The sequence below is a fragment of the Lithobates pipiens genome, unplaced genomic scaffold (genome assembly GCF_037356315.1).
Source record: "Lithobates pipiens isolate NorthernLeopardFrog02 unplaced genomic scaffold, aLitPip1_a1.2 Scaffold_18, whole genome shotgun sequence".
Classification (NCBI taxonomy): domain Eukaryota; kingdom Metazoa; phylum Chordata; class Amphibia; order Anura; family Ranidae; genus Lithobates; species Lithobates pipiens.
The window spans coordinates 279750523-279764668 of NW_027507758.1; the positions used below are offsets into that span (position 1 = coordinate 279750523).

The 14146-nt window shown below is 42.4% G+C and overlaps 1 protein-coding gene across 1 annotated transcript in view; it reads left to right on the plus strand.

Moving 5' to 3' along the window:
• The window catches only part of MAN1A1 (mannosidase alpha class 1A member 1), a 270883-nt gene that overhangs the window by 192926 nt on the left and 63811 nt on the right, over positions 1 to 14146 (plus strand). Inside the window, exon 6 of the mRNA XM_077487030.1 lies at positions 6024 to 6147. Within this exon, the coding sequence (XP_077343156.1) occupies positions 6024 to 6147 (124 nt within the window). The remainder of the gene's footprint in view (positions 1 to 6023; positions 6148 to 14146) is intronic.

Here is a 14146-nt window from a genome sequence, read left to right on the forward strand (position 1 = left end):
TTGCATCATTTAATTTACAGAACATGCCCACAACTTTTAAGATATAACATATATATATATATATATATATATATATATATATATATATATATATATATATATATATATATATTTATATTTATATTTATATTTTTTGTGCAGCAAACAAAAAATAGGACAAAATAACAGAAAAAGTCAATGTGCACAACTAATCAACCCCCTGAAGTCGGTACTTTGTAGAGCCACCTTTTGTGGCCATCACAGCTCCAAGTCGCTTTGGATAAGTCTCTATGAGCTTGCCACATCTTACTACTGCGATTTTTGCCAATTCCTCCTTGAAAAACTGCTCCAGCGCCTTCAAGTTGGATGGTTTGCGCTTGTGAACAGCAATCTTTAAGTCTGACCACAGATTTTCTATTGACTTGAGGTCTGGGCTTTGACTAGGCCATTCCAAAACATTTACATGTTTCCCCTTCCACTTGTAAGGCAAAAGGCATAATGAGCTAGTATGGACCGCATACTAGCTCATTATGGAATACTTACCTTAGAACGAGGCGTCGGTATCTCGCCTGGTCCATGCCGAGGTAGCTGACATGGTGCCTTGGCATGTCCTCAGTATCGCGGCTCCAGCGCTATGAGTGGATGCCGTCACTCCCACGCATTCGCACAGGAGACTTCTTTCTGGCAAGGTCTGTCTGTCGGGCTTTCAGGCGAGAATCCCCTGGGCGCATGCAATGCTGCAGTCAGTGGCTCATTGCAGGGGGGATATCTCCTAAACCGTATAGGTTTAGGAGGTTTTTTTTTTTTTATACCTACGGGTAAGCCTTATTATAGGCTTACCTGTAGATAAAAGTTAAAATTTTGACTATACAACCACTTTAAACCACTCCAAGTGTTGCTTTAGCGGTGTTTGGGGTCTTTGTCCTGCTGGAAGGTGAACCTCCATCCTAGACTCAAATCACACAGTGGTACAGGTTTTTGTTCAAGAATATCCCTGTATTTAGCACCATCCATCTCTCCCTCAACTCTGACGAGTTTCCCAGTCCCGACTGCTGAAAAACATCTCCACAGCATGATGCTGCCACCACCATGTTTCATTGTGGGGATGGTGTTCTTTGGGTGATGTGATGTTTGGGTTTGTGCCAGACATCGCAAATCCTTTGGCCAAAAAGTTAAATTTTAGTCTCCTCAGACCAGAGCACCTTCCTCCATATATTTTGGGAGTCTCCCACGTGCCTTTTCGCAAACTCAAAACGTGCCATTTTTATTTTTTGCTGAAAGTAATGGCTTTCTTCTGGCCACTCTGCCATAAAGACCAACTCTGTGGAGCGTATGGCTTATTGTCATCCTATGTACAGATACTCCAGTCTCTGCTGTGGAAGTCTGCAGCTTCTCCAGGGTTAGCTTAGGTCTCTGTGTTGCCTCTGATTAATGCCCTCCTTGCCCGGTCCGTGAGTTTTGGTGTGCAGCCGTCTCTTGGCAGGTTTACTGTTGTGCCATCTTCTTTCCATTGGGTTATGATAGATTTGATGGTGCTCCTAGGGATCAACCCATGGATGTAGGGAAGGTGTGAATTTATATAGGAAAATTGGTGAGGTTGTATCCAACAGAGATGGTCAGCACACACGCAGAGAGAAACAATGGGCAGATGGCAGGACACACTTTACATAAAGGGGAGGCACATTTGTCTGCTGAGGCAGGGCACCATGATGAAACAAGAGAATATTCATCAGAGAGGATATGCTCATAGTAGGAAATATTGAAGAAAGGGAGGGGGTAGTGTGGTGGGAAGATGCACTGGACTAGCTGTTGCAGATGCCAGAAACTAAGGTTGGAAAGTGTGGGGGGGGGGGGGGGGTGTTATGTATACAGAGAAGGGGGTGAGGCAGATTTGACAAACATGCAAGACAAGCTTATACATTACCAATGTTTTTTTTATTTTGGATTGGTCCAAGATAGCCAGTATCCATTTCTTAAGTCATAAATGACTGATGACTATGTTGCCCTTTTCTTAAAGTGACACTTGTTGTCCCATCTAACAGTGCCCATACATAAAGACTGTTGTAAGGTCCTTTTGCTCCTTTTCTCATGTCACAGATCTCTAGTAATCCCTCGATAGCAAATGTAAAAAAAAAAAAAAATCATTTATCTTATTTCACTTCCTTCATCCCACATTTTTCTAATTTTTTTTTTTTTTTACAAGACCCAGCTTTAAAATCCTGATCAGTCTAAGCCAGTGTTTCTCAATGCCAATCCTCCCTCAAGACAGGTCATGTTTTCAGGATTTCCCTCAGATGAAACAGCAGTGTTAATTACTAAGGCAGTGAAACTGATCAAATCACCTGTGCAAAATAATGGAAAGCCTGAAAGCGTGACCTGTTGAGGCGCCTTGAGGACTGGCATTGGGAAACACTGGTCTAAGCTGTGGGCTGTGTGTTCCATTTGGTGGTTTGCACAGCCCTGGCAATGGTGACTTGTTTACCACTGAGTGTGGGGGCCTTGAAAGTTACTAGCAGCCGATGAATTGGCACTAGACAGAGTTGTCAGGTGGCAGATGGATCACACAGCCCTTCAGCTCAGACAGAGCTGTCTGCTGGATATATTTGCTCAGATTACTCACTTGAGACAATCCCGCCCTTTCCTCTGATCCTCTGACAGGACCTGTTCATCTTACTGCACCTGCAACCCCCTATAGAGCCAGCTGGAGGGAGGGAACACACAGGGAATGACAACCCCACATATTCTGTTGCTGCCACTACTTGTTCTTACTAGCTGCAAGTAACACTTGTGCACTCCGACAGGGAGGGTATGGAGGCACAGGGAAGACTAATACTTTCAGGCGACTCTTCAGACTTTTATATAGTAGCAGTATCTGCTGGGTTTGAAGAAGGCAGCCAGCTCACAGTGACACTTAGATAAGTTGTGTGAGTTTCCTCAGGGTGTTTGCCTCCCGTTCCAATATCTTATCTTAATGTTGCCCTGAACAAACCCAGCTGCTGCTGCTATAGAAGTCTGTGGCGTTGCCTGGAAGATTCCTTGATCACTAGTAGCAGCTGGCCGGAACATAAAATCTTCATCCACAGTTCTTCATTACTGCCTTTTCAATAGTGGTGGATCTGTCCATGCTTGCAGGGCTGCATGATTAATCTCCTTTTGGTAGATCACGCAGCCCCACCAGTGCTGACAGATTCACAGCTATTATGATAGCAGCCAACGCATCCCCCTGCTTTTGTTAATGATAGATACAAAAACTGTTCAAGAACAGGCAGATTTACAGACGCACCTTTTATTGTCTTCAAGGGGTTCTACTCAAACCTGTTCATGGTACCAAAGCCCAGCAAAGGTATCCATCCTATCCTTGACTTAAAATCCCTCAACAAATTATTCCCACATTCCAAAATTTTGAAAGAAATCAGCAAGGTCAGTAGTTGCCTCTGATACACATGGCATCTGTAGATCTACAAAATTCCTATCTACGTGTTCCCATTTACGTACCTCAGCAGTTTCAACTGCCAGTCAACCACTTTCAGTTTGTCACATTGCCCTTTGGCCTGTCATGTGTTCCTGGAGTGTTAACAAAGATCTTACCATTTCTTGCCCTTCTCAGGGCATCCAGGTGACAAGCTATCTAGTCTACCGTTTTGATCTATTGCCAAAAGGCAAGTTCAGCTGCTTTAGACGTTTCGCTGGGTGATCAACTTTAAAAAAAAATAAAAAAAAATTTGCTTTCCAGCCTTCCATGTGCTCGGAGTATATAGGTCTTGTCCTGGATACACCACAGGCAAAAGTCTTTCATTCGGAAAAGATTATTTCTCTTAGAGTTCATGCTTGTCGACTGAGATCCAAAAGAAATCCCATAGTAAGATTATCATGCGAGTTCTGGATCTAATGGGTGGCTTCTTCACAGCATTACCCTACGACCAATTCCATTCAAGAACTCTCCAGCGAAACATCCTGTCAGCATAGAAAAAGCAAGCTCTTTCCCTGCCTATGCTCCTTTGCCGCTTAAACCAGAAATTTCTTCATCCTCATGGATCACTAATTAAAGTCTACAATTAAAAGGTTCTTACAAGATACGCAAGTCTGTCAGGTTGGGGAGGATTCTTCCAATCATTGACAGTGCAGGGTACATGCCAAACGTCCCATCAACCTCTTGGAGCTGAGTGTTGTCAGGCTGTCACTGCAGCAATGGACCCACCCTCTTTTCCAAAGGGATATCCAATTTTTGGCTACAGGCAAATAAATACATCAGTGTCATATACTGTATCGGCCATCATGGAGGCACTAGGAGCTAACTGCCTTGAAGTATGAATACCAGATCATCTTGTGGACAAACTTACTGTTTAGCAATTTATGTGGTCCACATCCCAGGAGTGGACAATTGCCAGGTGAATTGCCTCAGCAAAGGATAATTGTCTCTCCATCCAGATGTGTTCAATCTGATATGCCAGAAATGGGGGACTCTGAATGTTGATATCTTATCCTTCATATAAAACAAACTACCCATGTTTTGTATCCAGAACCAAGGATCCACTAGCTCTGGCCTTGGATGTCTTAGTTCTCACCTGGTCTTAGTTCAGACTAATCTATGCCTTCCCCTCCTCTGAGCATTCTTCTGGTACAGACATACATTGACCTCTTGCAGAAGACCCCTGGCCTCTTCCTGTCAGGCCAGATCTATTATCTTGTGGCCCACTATTCCACCCTGCTTCAATCTATGGCTTTATTGGCATGGCTGTTAAAACCCAGGTCCTAACGAATCAAGCCTTTGCAGCACACCATGCTTCTCTGAAACCTTAACTTGGTTTCTCTGCCTCAACAACCATTTGAACTCATCAAGGATATTCTCTAAGAAATTCATACAAGCAAATAGCCTTTTCTGGCGGCCATCACATCTGTCAGGTGGGTTTCTGAACTAGTGGCCTTTTCTTGTTAAAAGCTCTTCTTAATGCTTCACAATGACAAGGATGTATTACACCAGCCTAGACCACCTTTTTTCTCAAAGGTGGTTTCAGTATTCCATCTGTTAGAACATTGTTCTACCATCCTTGTGTTCTGCTCCTAAGCACCCAAAGGAAATCTCTGTACATTGCCTGAACGTAGTCAGAGCTATTCATGTGTACCTAAAAGCTAGTGCATCATCAGATAAACAGGTTCCCTATTTGCCAAGGGCACCCCAAGTCAAAGTCTACCCTTGAATGCTGGATAAGGGATTAAATTGCTAGAGCTAGAGTTATGCTGTAAAAAAAAAACCTGCACTTTGACCTTTTACACGCACACTCCACCAGATCTCTGTAAAGTCACCACTTGGTCTTCTGTTCATACTTTTTCAAAAGTTTTAGCGGGTGGACGTGCAAACTTCTGACATGGCTTTGGCCACAAGTTTCCTGCAGCGGTATTCTGATCCTGGGTTTTAGAGCCTGTTGGCACAGTTTGCCTAGTTGCTGCCCATACTTGTATACATTTCTTTGGGATTTCCCATGGTGTATGAATAAGATAACTGTGCCCTGTACTGTAGGAATAAGATAACACATTTTTATTACCTGTGCAGTCCAAATCTTGGGGTACAGGACACAAACCATCTTTCCTAAACTCTCCTCCATACTCTGCATTGCTTGTTACAAAACTGAGGACTCATTGAGTAGGGTACGGCTATAAGTGAGGTGCCCCAGGGGCACTTGTCCTCAATTCTGCCAGTGCCCATCCACCTGAATGTACAATCCTATAAACCCATGGGTGTGCAACCTGTGACCCTCCCAGCTTTTGCAGAACTACAAGTCCCATGAGGCATTGCAAAGCTGATCAATGCAAGCATGACTCATAAAGCACTTGGCGCCACATTGGTTGAGCACTCACACGTAACCCATTGTGTATGAATAAGATGCCTGTGTGCTGTACTGTATTTCAAGATATGGGAATCTGTTTCGACTTAGTTAGATTTTGACTGAACTTCCACTTTTATTCATGTTTATTTTAAATCATTATACAGCTTGTTTATGAATTTTTCCCTCGTCTGACCCAATATCTTGTATCTTGATATTTAGTGGGATTGGTCGGAATTGGCCCTGGGCTTCTGGAGGCAGCAGTATCTTGGCAGAATTTGGAACCCTGCACTTGGAATTTGTCCATTTAACGGAGGTATCCGGAAATCCAGTTTTTGCTGAGAAGGTTAGTTTATGTTCCTTACTTTTGAAACTCATTTACTACAGAGAAGGTAATATCATTTGGAACCCTTTATCTTTGTTTCCTAGTGTCTCCCTTACTTGGAAAAAGTATACAGGCTAAGAGTTCAGATTTTTTTATACTTCACTGGCTTCCTGTTTGTTCTAGAGCAAGTATTCATACAATGGTAGTTAACCACTTGGGTACCGCGCTATTGCCGAATGACGGCATTAGCGCGGACCTAGATTTCCGGGACTACGTCTATTGACGTCGTCCCGGTTACGAGCGGCCTGCGCGCCCCCTGAGGGGCGCGCGCGGCGCGCTCTGTGATCGGCGAGTCCGTGAGACTCGCCTGATCACCGATCCGTGTAAGGGGTCGATCCCGACCCCTTATCACGTGATCAGCTGTCAGCCAATGACAGCTGATCATGTGATAAAACGGAGCCGGTAATCGGCTAGTATTCCTCCTCGCGCTGACAGCGCGAGGAGAAAAAAAAAAAGCCGATCGCCGGCGGCCGTGTTCGGGACATCAGTCCCGATCACGGCCAACAATTCAAGCGGACACCTGCCCCCTGCCAGTGCCCACCTGCCACCCGCAGTGCCATCCTGAAATAAAGTAAGTGCCCCCCTGTCAGTGCCACCCTGCAGTGCCCATAGTGCCCACAGTGCCACCCTGCAGTGCCCACAGTGCCACCCACAGTGCCACCCAAAATCTGCCTCAAAGGTGCTGCACCCCAGTGCCGCCCAGCAGTGCCACCTATCAGAGCCACCTATCAGTGCCACCTATCAGTGCCCATCAGTCCCATCTATCTGTGGTACCTATCAGTGCCCATCCGTGCCACTTATCCGTGCCACCCATCCGTGCCATCTTATCTGTGCCCATCTTTGCCCATCGGTGCCGCCTTATCTGTGCCCATCGGTGCCGCCTTATCTGTGCCCATCGGTGCCGCCTTATCTGTGCCTATTAGTGCCGCCTTAACTATGCCTATCAGTGCCCACCAGTGCAGCCCATCAGTGCCCACCAATGCAGCCCATCAGTGCCCACCAATGCAGCCTATCAGTGCCGCCTAATCAGCGCACTTCAATGAAGGAGAAAAATGACCCGTTTGCAAAATTTTATAACAAACTATTAAAACATGATTTATTTATTTTTATTTTTTGCATCTTTTTTTGTTTGTTTAGCAAAAAATAAAACTCCGAGCTGTAACTAAATACCACCAAAAGAAAGCTCTATTTGTGGGAAAAAAATGATAAAAATTTCATTTGGGTACAGTGTTGTATGCCCGCGCAATTGTCATTCAAAGTGCATCAGCGCTGAAAGCTGAAAATTGGTCTGGGACTGAGGGGGGTTTAAGTGCCCAGTAAGCAAGTGGTTAATCCAGGTTCAGGGTGGCAGCCCTGGAGCTTGCAGCTTTTAATGCAAGCCAACAATAACAGCTACCATGTTCCTATCCCCATGTATTTACATTATTGGTTTTTGGACACAGCCATAATTTAAATTGCACAGCATTTTCTGTAATGCATTTCTGTGGACAAATATACAATGAAGCTGTGATGCCTAGGCACCACAATTAACAGTACACAGCGAATATAAAAAGTATGCACACTCCTGTAAAAATTACAGGTCTTTGAGAAAAAAAATCGGACCACGATAAATCACTACTGAATTTTTTCCCACCCTAAGGCTCTATGCACACTAGTATTTTTGTTTCTGCTCTTAGAAGGTAAATAGTGTTATCCTATGTGTCCATGCACATTACTTTAGGCTATTAATGTTTTTTGAGCTTCAGCTTCTAGGAGCAGAAAAAAATGTTTTTGTAGTATTTCTTGGCGCGTTTTTCCAGCAGAAATGCTTTAGCTTTTTTTTTTTTTTCTTTTACTGCAAAAACGCTATTGCTAGCATTTTTTTAATCTGGCATTTTGTTAGCTTAAACGCTTGTGTGCATAGAGCCTTAATCTGACCTATAATTTTTATAATTAATTTCAAAGAAAACTCAAATCCTTAAGGAGGGGGGGGGGGGGGGCGCTTGAAATTACACAAACATGCACAACCTTAGGGCCAGTTCACACCAGATGCGGTTCAGCGCATTTTTTTTTTTTTTTTTTGGTTCTAGTTCACACGCACTGGAAACTGTGGACTGACTGCACTGGTGTGAACTAGAGCAATTGAAATACATGGAAACACTGTGCATGCATTTTTAGGGTCAGTTCATACCACAAAGAATGCACTCCGGATACGTTTTGCTTACAGTTCACACCACACGCAGTTCCAGTGTGTTTTTGATACAATTTGTGAGATTCCATTACAGTTCTGTGTAGAAAAAATGCAGCATGTTCTACTTTTTTTTTTTTTTTTTCTACATCAGAAACTGACTGCACTGGTGTGAACTAGAGCCATCTGAATACATGAAAAACACTGCATGCATTTTTAGTGCAGAAAAAAGCACACGGAACTGCATCTGGTGTGAACCAGCACAGTCTATTGGGTTAGGAGTCTATCAGCATGGCACATCTTGCCTTGGGAATCTTTGCCTACTATCCCTTGCAAAAGTCACCCGAATCTGTAGATTATAAGGGCACTGTCCGTGCACAACTGTCTTCATGTCAGCCCACAGATTTTTAATTAGATTAATTTCTGGGTTTTGGCTGGGCCATTCCAAATCTTTTAGCCCTCTTCAGGTGAAGCCATTCTTCTGTTGATTTGGAGATATGCTTTGAGTTGTCCTGCTGAAAAAGGAAATCCCTCTTCATCTTAAAGTGATTTGTAAAGTCTAGTGTGTTTTTTTTTTTTTTTTTTTTTTTTTTTTTTTTGTCCCCCCCCATAAAAATAACAAACCATATGCTTGCCTGCTCTGTTGCAGGGATTTTGCACAGAGCAGTCCAGATCCTCCCCTTCTCGGGTCCCTTCCTTGTGTGCCCCTCAGCCAGCAGCTTGCTACAAGGGGGCACCCAAGCCGAGTCACATCTTTGTGTATCCATTCAGACAGAGAGCCTCGACCTGGCCCCACCCTCTTTCTCCCTATGGTTGGCTGGCTGACCTTGATTGACAGCCACGGGAGCCAATGGCGCCACTGCTCTGTCTCAGCCAATCATGAGTGTCCTGGATGGCCAAGGGAGTTGTGGACATCTCTGAAGAGAGAAGGGGCTCAGGTAGGTAATTAGGTTGCTGGGGAGGCTGCTACACACAGAATGTTTTTTTTTATCTTAATGCATAGAGATAAAAAAAAAAAAAACCTTCTGCTTTTACAGCCCCTTTAAGCTTTTTAGAAGAGGCCAAAAGGTTTTGTGCCAAAACTGACATATTTGAAACGGTTTATAAGTTCCTCCACCTCTACTAAAGCCACAGCTCCATCTGAAGAAAGACAGGACCAAAGCATAATGTTGACACCACCATGCTTCACTGAGGGGACTTTTTTTTTTTTTTTTTTTTTTTTTTTTTTTTTTTGTGATGCGCAGTTCTAGTTTTGTGCCAAACATACTTTTTAGCATTATGGCCAAATAGTTAAATTGTCTCATCAGACCATAACACATTTTCCCACATGCTTTTGGCATACTTGATGTAGGTTTTTGTAAAATAGAGCAGGGGGTGGATGTTTTAATTAGAAAAAGCCACACTTTTAATTAGGATTCTTTGAATCTTTTAAGTAAGAATCTTGCCGCCCTAGCCCACAGCCAAGACATACAGTATTATGAATATGGAAGATTTGTGTCCATGCATATAGTACACAACCAGTACTTGCTAAAGCTCCTTTAAAGACTAAGTTTACCACTTCAGCCCCAGAAGGATTTACCACCTTAACCACTTCAGCCCCGGACCATTTTGCTGGTCAAAGACCAGACCACTTTTTGCGATTCGGCACTGCGTCGCTTTAACTGACAATGGGAGCCACGTCGCATGACCGTGCAAAACAAAATTGGCATCCTTTTTTTTTCCCCCCCCACAAATAGAGCTTTCTTTTGGTGGTATTTGATCACCCCTATGTTTTTTATTTTTTGCGCTATAAACAAAAATAGAGCAACCATTTTGAAAAAAACGTATTCTCTTTTACTTTTTGTTATAATAAATATCCCCCAAAAAATATATAAAAAAAAAACTTTTTTTTTTCCCCTCAGTTTAGGCCGATATGTATTCTACATATTTTTGGTAAAAAAATATAGCAATAAGCGATTGATTTGTGCAAAATCAATTATTGATTTAAAGCATTTACAAAATGGGGGATAGTTTTATGGCATTTTTATACATTTTTTTTTTTTATTTTTTTACTAGTAATGGCGGCGATCTGCGATTTTTATTGTGACTGAGACATTATGGCGGACACATCGGACATTTTTGACACATTTTTGGGACCATTATCATTTATACAGCAATCACTGCTATATAAACGCAGTGATTCCTGTGTAAATGTCACTGGCAGTGAAGGGGTTAACCAGTGGGTTCCAGTGTAGGGGTTAAGTGTTCCTAGGAGTGTGTTACTAACTGGGGGGGGGGGGGGGGGCTGGGCTTTCATTTAGTGAACATTGATCTCTGTTCTAATCACATGGAGCAGAGATCAGCATCACTAGTTGCTAGGCAGAACGGGGAAATGCTGTTTACAACGGCATTTCTCCATTCAGCCGCCCCGTGAGACGATGGCGGGTATGCCCGCGGCGCTCGAGTCCGCGGGACCCGCGGCCGGACTCACTGGGGTCCTGACCAGCACGCGAGTGTGCCGCCGGCGGCGCACTCGCAATGGCAGGGCAGCATTAAAGATTGGAAGTACCTGTACGCCAATATGCCTGCCCGTGCCATTCTGCCGACGTACATCAGCGTGTCTGCCGGTCGAGAACTGGTTAATGACCAGGCCATTTTTCGTGATACGGCACTGCGTCGCTTTAACTGACAATTGCACAGTTGTGCGACATTGTACCCAAACAAAATTGTCCTCCCACAAACGGAGCTTTATTTTGATGGTATTATGTGCGGTTTTTATTGCGTTATAAACAAAAAACAAAAATTTTGAAAAAAAAAAATTTTTTTACTTTTTTGCTATAATATCCCAAAAATACAAATGTCTTCTTCAGTTTAAGCCAATATGTATTCTAATACATATTTTTGGTAATCGCAATAAGCGTATATTGATTGGTTTGCACAAAAGTTAAGCGTCTACAGAATAGGGGAAAGATTTATGGCGTTTTTCTTTTTTTTTCTTTGCTGGACTGTGATGTGGCGGACAGATCGGACACTTGACACTTTTTTGGGACCATTGACATTTATACAGTGATCAGTGCTATAAAAATGCACTGATTACTATAGAAGACACTGGCAGGGAAGAGGTTAACACTAGGGGGCAATCAAGGGGTTAAGTGTGTCCTAGGGAGGTGTTTCTAACTGGGGGCAGGATGGGACTGACTGGGAGAAGAGTGAGATCGCTGTTCTTGATCCCTAGGAACAGACTATCTCTGTACTCCCCTGACAGGGATCTGTTTGTTTACATTGACAGAGCCCCATTCTGCCTCTCTGTAGAGTGATCGCAGGTGGGCGGTGGACATCATGGCCTGCCGGGCATGCGCATTGGCTCTGGTCCCGTGGGCCCGTGCTCGCTGTATTTATTACTCGAAGTGCCATACCGGTACGGCAAATTGCACAACAGAGCTGGCCTGCCACTGTATATTGGCTACGGCTGGTCAGCAAGTGGTTAACTTTTTTTTTTTCCCCTTTTAAAGTCCAGCTCCTCTATGTACCAATATACCATAATTGCACCTCTGTTGCAGAAAATAGCTTTTTCTGTCTTCTAGGACAAGGTCTCTTACCTCCGCCCCTGGGGTCTTCATAGAAAACTCCTCCATTACTTCCCTGTCCTGAATTTCATATTTAGGACATTAAATCCAGTAAAAGGAAATAGTTCACCAGCTGACCTCATTAACACTCACCTTGCACCTGCCCTCTCACTCCAGGAGCTGGCTACTGCCCACTTCTGTGCTTACATATACTCATTAGTCTATCATTTCTTTTCACCAAATACGCAGACAGTTTTTTTCCCCCCTGCAAGCAATTTCATTTTTATAATTGAATTGTACAAATTATAGGTCACATTAAAGGTGGATACAATTCAGATGTGATTCATCTTGGTAATTTTTTATTATTATTATTTAAGTCATAAAAAAACTGGCATTTTTACAGGGGTGTGTAGACTTTTTTTTTTTTTTTTTTTTTTTTTTTTTTTTTAAATCCACAGCACGCCCATACCTTGTAAATGTAAATTACCGTGTGCAGTAGCCATAAGATATAAGGGACAGGTTGTGGGGTCCATTTGTTTGAACAATTTTACCAACAACTCAAATATTGAAGGGCAGTTATTTAGAATGGAAGGGCGCAACCTGCTTTTGGAACTTTTTAGTCTGCAGTCTGATTTAGACTAGGTTCACTTTTTGAAAGTGGATACACCTTGTATGGTGTAACATGTTCTAGCACAACACACCACCCGCCCGCACAGCCGCGTCATTCATTCACAGCCATTTATGAATGAATATGTGTATACCAAAGTCATGCTTTGTTCAAAGTGAACTACAACAAGTTACCAAAGGTGATTAAATAAGTGAATAATAAATATTGAAAAATAACTATATATGTGACCACATAGAAATATATAAATGAATGTAAGGATCTCTATAAGGTGAAAGTGAAGTCTTGAATCCACAGGTGACTTCTCACAATGTAGAAAAAAGTTCCAACACTGTAAATGTTCCAAGATAATCCACCACAAAGAATAGGAATTTTCTTGTAATAGCCACTCTGTGAATGGGAACTCTTTCCAGAAATTGTGGACCTCCTTTCTGAGAGAGGTCGTGGTTGCTTGCAGATATAGCCCTCTGCAGGGTCAGATGTTTTGCCTTGTCCCAGGAGCTCCCTAGTAACCATCGAAGGTCTTCCACAACACCCAGCTTGCATAAAAATCACGTCTGGGGATCTTAGTCAGCCAAATACCATGGAGTGTATAGAAAATATGAGGCTCCAATAATGTATTATCATTTAAAAGGTTTCTTTATTGCTAAAATCCTATAGCATAAAATCCAAGTAAAAAATATCATCTGCCGGCAAACCAAAACAAAACCACTCGCACATCCGGGGGAATGGGTGGTGATGACGTCAGCACGTAGCTCCGCTCGACAAGTTTCGCAAAATGTGACATCTTCCTGGGGTATCTGTGAATGAATAAAGTAAAAGACTCATAGTTAGACTTGTAGTTTTATTGTACTGAGAGTGTGCTGCTCAGCACGCTCATAGTCCATTCACATTTCCTACAGCTCTGAATCTGACAGCCCATACAGAGATATGGACACAGAGCTTTAAGCAGTGTCTACAGGAGGAGCCTGACATTACACTCATGATGTACTAACTGTGAGTGCAATGCTCTGCAGACTCATTCATATTTATTAATCCCAAAGGGAAATTAAGATTTGCGTACATTCAACAAAGGCAACGCAAAATCACAATAACTAATGGAAACAAGACACAATGGCAACAATATTATCAATAACCACGGTTAATACCAAATAAAAGTAAATTAATACTATACTTTAAAAAAAAAAAATCATACCATCCTGTTAAATACATTAAAGCACATTTTCCTGCAAAATCATGTCCACATTATTATTTTCTTTTTTAAGAAAGATTCACTATCTATGCAGTATGTATATGTTGTATATCTTTGATACCTGCTTGTAAAGTGTTTTTTTTTTTTTTTTTTTTTTAAATGTCAAGTATTGACAGGTGTCCTTAAATACCTGTTAAACTATTAAAGTTCACCAATCTCCTTTGATCGCTGTTTGAATGAAATGTAAGGTGTGTCATAGAACAAGTTGGAGGGCAAACATCAAAAGCAAGCAGAGGATGACTTTTTTTTTTTTTGTTTTAGTTATTTATTTTACATTTCTTTAACAGTCACATGGTAAAAGTGAACATGTCCAGTTATAAATATAGAAACTTCCATTACTGACTAATCTATGTAATTTCTTCTTGGGAGTC